Source organism: Bison bison, unplaced genomic scaffold (assembly GCF_000754665.1).
Source record: "Bison bison bison isolate TAMUID 2011002044 unplaced genomic scaffold, Bison_UMD1.0 scf7180017864063, whole genome shotgun sequence".
NCBI lineage: Eukaryota > Metazoa > Chordata > Mammalia > Artiodactyla > Bovidae > Bison > Bison bison.
Window position 1 is genome coordinate 15,444,673 of NW_011494635.1, and position 5,674 is coordinate 15,450,346.

At 55.7% G+C, this 5,674-nt stretch overlaps 1 protein-coding gene across 1 annotated transcript in view; it reads right to left on the reverse strand.

Moving 5' to 3' along the window:
* PRPF6 (pre-mRNA processing factor 6) overlaps positions 1-5,674 on the reverse strand; it is a 35,033-nt gene that overhangs the window by 4,541 nt on the left and 24,818 nt on the right. Inside the window, exons 13-16 of the mRNA XM_010836542.1 lie at positions 3,625-3,746; positions 2,047-2,185; positions 596-715; positions 229-405 (exon numbers count right to left, since the gene is read on the reverse strand). Coding sequence (XP_010834844.1) covers positions 229-405; positions 596-715; positions 2,047-2,185; positions 3,625-3,746 — 558 coding nt within the window. The remainder of the gene's footprint in view (positions 1-228; positions 406-595; positions 716-2,046; positions 2,186-3,624; positions 3,747-5,674) is intronic.

A 5,674-nucleotide genomic window follows, 5' to 3' on the forward strand; every position in this document is an offset into this window, starting at 1 on the left:
AGGCTGTGCCATACGCATATGCACAGGGGTGTGCACTCAGGAGCCTATGCCTTACGTGGGCCGTAGTCCGTACTCTGCTGAGTATAGCAGTTACAGCCTGGCAGGGGCAGAAAGCTGGGTGAGGGAAGACCGGCCTCGAGCCCAGCACAGGTCCCCTGAGCCTGGGCCCAAGCAGGTTGCAACAACTCCTATCTGGGGTGAGGTGCCCCGTGTGGGGTGGAGGCTCACCCCTTGGTTGTAGGCTTCCCGGGCTTTCTCCACGAGCTCCTCCTGCTCCTCAATCTGCCCCTTCATCATCCAGAGCTTGGGGAAGTCCTCATAGTGCTTCAGGGCCTCCTCGCACAGCTCCTGGGCGGCCACAAGGTTCCCCAGCACCCACTCCAGCTTCACGGACTTCATGAAGACCTGGGGAGCAAACAGCCTCAGCCTGGCTCTGGCATTTGCCTCACTGAGAGCTCAGCACAAGCGCTGCCCCGTGTCTTTGGGACAAACTGCGGCTACATACATTGGTGCATTTTAAAGCCAAGAGTGAACAAATGAGCTCTGAGCACATGACCTTGGGGGTTGCTAACAGTGGGTAGGGGGTTCCGCTTACCCGGGCAGTGGGTGCACTGCTCCGCGCCTTGGCCAGCAGCCGGCGTGCCCGCTCGTACTCGTTGTTCTCAGACTCCAGCTTCACGGCCGCCAGCCAGATCTCCTCACTGTTGGGGTTGGCCTGCAGAGGAACAGCAGCATCAGCCATGAGTGGGGCAAGGGTTCCCCTGGTTGGAAGCAACTAGTCCAGGCACTGGGCCGTGCCGTGCCGTGCTCTGCAGCAGGACAGTCTGATGCAGGCATGTCCTGGACTAATAGGCAACAGAGCCTCAGGACGTGGACTTCCTCACGAACAAGCCGGCCTGCCTCACTGGCACAGATGTGTGGCAGCTGCAGCGCTCAGGCCATGCTGCCAGTCACCACCCTCTGCCTACTGCAAAAGTTCAATCATGTCCCACCTGCATGGATCCACCCAACCAATCCTGCTGGCTCCCAAACCTGGGGATGAGGAGCTGGCCGCCCAGTGTGTCAGTGTGGGAAGGACAGAAGGATGCCCGGGTTATCGCAGACTATATGTGGAGGGTTCCCAGGGTTGGGACTAGGCCATGTACAACCCAGAGTCCAGCAGACATGTGGGCAGTGCCCTCCAGTCTCCTGAAAGCACAGTCACCTGCTGGCCACACTCAGCCTGACCATGTCCCCAACCTGAGAAGCAGCCCCACAGAGACAGGTAAGGAGAGGAGAGGGCAGGACACAGGCAGCACTGCCAGGTGGTGGTGGGAAGGGCCAGAACCACTCGGAGAGCAGCGGCATCCTCCACCCAGGGCCCCCAAACAGACACGAGAGCAGAGGGAAACCCAGGCCAGCCCCCTCCACATATTCACTCAGGCAGGGACAGGCATCACTATGCCAGCCTAGATGAAAACCACAGAGTGACATCGTCTTTCCAGTTAACAGAAAAGCATGCTGGAAACCACTGACTGAACCTTGCTGTCAAAAACTATTAGGATGTTCCATGTGACAATAAACGCAGAGCTCCCGGCACCAACCACGATGCCACCCTCCACAAACACAGCTCCACCCACTGACAGCCTGGGCGGCAACGGGCAGCCCACGTGGGACCCAATGCAGATGCCTGTGCTCAAATACAAGGGCAGGACTTCCTCCCGCAGCACCAGACACCCTCACAGTCACATAGGAGGGGACACGTGTGGGGACACGGCTCTCCACTGGCTGTCCCATCCTTCCTGTCTCCCTGAGTCTATGTTGTGGAACACTGAGCCCAGGGTCACACTGAATGACAGCAAACGAGAGGTAGGTATCCATTACCCGGGCCGTTTTTCCTGCTCTCGGACCCCCTCAGGGCCTCAGCTGCCCCCAGAGCACCCAAACTCCCTGGGTCGGACCATAATCAGCCTCTCAGGTCAGCTCCTGTCAATAATGCAGCAAGGGCTTGGGGGAGGCAGGCACAGGACCCTGGAGCTCTCGGGCCACAGCGCACCCCTCACCCACCTGGAAGGCCAGAGCCAGGATACTCCTCGCCGCAGGCACGTCCCCGGCCAGCCACTTGGACTTGGCACCCATGAGCCATAGCACCTCTGCTTTGGGGCAGTGGGCCACGGCCCGCTGCAGCAAGGCCTCCAGTGACTCCCTGCAAGACAGGGGGACGGTCACCACAAGCACACGGGCCACTCGCAGCCAGGCCACGAGCGCTGAAAAGACAGTTACTGCTTCAAAGTTCGATGCTGTGAATGATTTACCAGACTTTTACAATGGGGAGAGTGTGGGGAAATCTTTTCTCTCCATAAAGGCTCTAAAATCAACTACTGAGGAGGGTGCTACAAAGCCACGCATTGTTCAAACAGCGGAGTCTGATGGAGCTTCTCAAGGGAGCCTTTTATAGCCGGGTGTCCCAGAGGCGCGATAACTTCGCAGTCTGGGAGCCGGGGGCCTTTTCATCTCTAACCACAGATCCGCCAATAAAGATTACAACCTGTACGTACTCTTTGGCATCCAGAGAAACTGTCTTATTTCTGGAAGGAAGTTATTTTAGGTCACTATCAAGCAAGAAGCCCGGGTTTCAGGTATGAAGCCCCAACCCTGTGTGGCCCACCACCCTGGCACACCCCCGGCACAGATGTTCTCCTCAAGTCTCTGCAAGATTGAGTGAGCACACGGAGTTTCTCTGTGTGGTAAGAAGCCTGACACCAGCACAAGAAGGCTCGGCTTCCTAAGCCCACCATAGGCACCAGACCTGGGGGATGGGAACTGCCCCTGAACCCAGGGACAAAGACATGCGGGCAAGGCCCTGCTCTGGACAGGACAGTTGGGGGAACTTGCACAGTCATTTCAAAATGTGCCCAAAGGAGTTAACTGCAAGATACAGAGCAACTACTGGGGGTGGTGTGTGGGTGGGGGCGGGGGGACAGGAACATCAGGAGGCAAGACTCCTGAGAAGCCTGAGACTGAGTGAGACAACAGCAAAGCAACAGAGGCCTCATGCTCCCAGCTGCAGCCCAGGTGGGACCAGCAAGGCCCAAACACAGAGGGTGCAGCAGAGGCTCCAGGCAGAGGCTGCCCACCTAACTGCTGACTGAATTGCAACATCTAATTCAATCAGTACTTATAGCCAATAAAGCAGACACAAAAGGTTTTTTCAATTAAAGAGAACAATTAAATAAAATTGTCACGGACCTCCTCAGAGCACAAAAACCAGCCCAAGCCCAAATCCAGCACAGCTGAAATGAAAAACAGGCCTGCCTAGGCCCAGATGCCGCACCGCCCACGCTGCTGAAGCCAGAGCCCCACAGACTGGGGGGCCTCCGGGCCCCAGCCCTGGCCCAGGAAGCCCTAGGACCCCAGTGGTCCCAGCTCACTGCAGGCAGACGGGCCCTTCAGTGCCTTGGCTCCTCAACTGTACAGCAGCAGGAATGCTATCGCAGAAGGTGCCAGAAAGAGCTTGGCTGAACGGCCCAACTGCCACAGGAGAGTCCATCCTCGTTGCAGAGGCCTGACCTCCAACGAGGCTCTCACCCACCCATGGGGATAAGAGGCCTCAGCTCAGAGCAGGGTGGCAGGACTGCCACATACCTGGTGCCGTGGTTCTTCTCGAAGTATGCAGCCCGCAGCCACACGCTCTTCTTGCTAGGGAAGACCTGCAGGGCGTAGGCGTAGATAGCTCGGGCACACTCCAGGGCATTGTGGGCCACACACTAGATGGAGAGAGAGGGGAGAGGAGTGAGGGGGCTGGGGACAGGAGTGAGGGGGCTGGGTGCCACCAACCCAGGAGGGGTACCCACCCCACGACTCCTGACCCAGGCCCTGGAAGCCCGTTACAAAGACCCTGTGGCTTCCGTGGTACAGTAGGTAGGACTCCAGGGGGTTGGTGGGCCGGCCTGCCCCTGGGGTAATACTGAGCACCAAGGGCTTCTGCTCCTTCTGCAGGCCACACAGCGCTGAGGACAGGCCTGCTCCAACCCAAAGACACAACAGAGAAACAGGAGAAAGTCTGAGAGGGCTTGAGGGTTCTGCTCCCCAGTCTGACATCTGCAGGGTGACACCCACTGAGGTCCCCATGTTGTCAAGAGAGATGAGGTAAGTAAAGAGGGGCATGGGGTTCAAGCCCACACTCAGAATTAAAAGGGCTCAACGACCAGAAGGAGCTGGGTTCTGCTGCCCGTTTGGCGATCTACTCCGAGGGTAGAGATTGCAGGAGACTGTTAGGTCATCCTTCACAATCTTCTGTCTTAATGTCACATAACAAAAAGCTTTTAAACCACGACAGTTGACATTAGAGCATCGTTAGTGCTCACAAGGCACCCAGCTTACAAATGAGATGCCACGTGAGCTGCAGACAGACAGCAGCCACAGCCTGTGTCCAGGGACCAGAGGACGAGGTGAGCACCCGAGTGGACAAGGGAGAAAGGAAAGCTCTGCCGGCAGGAGTCCAACTAAGCATCTCTCATCAAACGCAGGTGCCATGATATTTAGAAACCAGCACCTGACACATCCTGCAGTAGTAACTGACTCAGGCCAAAAGGAGCACTAACCAACGTGCAAACAAGAGGGCCGAGTTTGCTGAGAAATGGCACGTTTATGCAGTCTCAGGGTCTCCCCACAGAACATGAGTTACAAAGGTCCGCAGCAGCCTCCTGTGGAGGAAGCTGGCAGACACCCCTGAGCTACTCAGAGCTGAGTGTGCCCCCACCCACCAGCGGGACAGAGTCCCGCAAAGAGGAGAACTCGCTGTGAGGACACAGTGTGGAGACCAAACCAAGGGGTCTGTGCCCTCAAGAAAGCCAGAATCATGAAAAATGATGACGGATCAAAGGTCCCTCCCCCACCCAGACTCAGGGCCATGGACCCTGCACATGTGACCCTGGGCAGTTTCTCCACCAAAACCCAAAAGGCATTCAGTGAGCCCCTCGATGAGATCTGAATAAGGCCCCAGATTACATCCTGGTCCTAATCAACGCTGATCTCCTGAGTCTGATAGCTGTGCTGTGGTTGCACAAGAGAAGGTTCCTTTTAAAGAAACACACACTGAAGTATTTAGTGGAAAAGGCTCACCACATGTGTGATGTGGTCTCAAACACTTTGGGGAAAATAAAGGCCACGTGTGAGCAAGCATGTGCACATGTGGAGAAGAAAAAGGCATGTAGTGAAATCGGTAAATGTGGGGGCATCTAGGTGAAGGGCATAAAAGAATTCTCCACACAGTTTTGCAACTTTTCTCTAAGTCTAAAATTATTTTAAAATAAAAGGCTATTAAAAAGAGAGGACCACATTTAAGGTATTAAAAGCTTTAAATATGTTTATCGATCTTGAGCCCATAATCTCGTCTCTGGACCACCACTCAAGGGAGTCTCCTCAAAGTGCATGCTTCACATGCAGTTATTTTCTGAAATGCAGGTTATAGCAGAGATGGGGGTAGGGGACATCCAGAGGTCAGGGGTGAAGAGCTGGGAAAGCATAGGAACTGGGCCAGGTCAGGGCTGTGAGTGCTCACACCCTACCTCTGCAGCAGACCCCAGTTAATAGAGAACTATGCACCTTACAGTTGTGACTGTATTTAAAAATCAGCAGATCAGAAAGATTTCCAAACCACACCCCGTTCCCCACAACGCACACTCCCACTAGC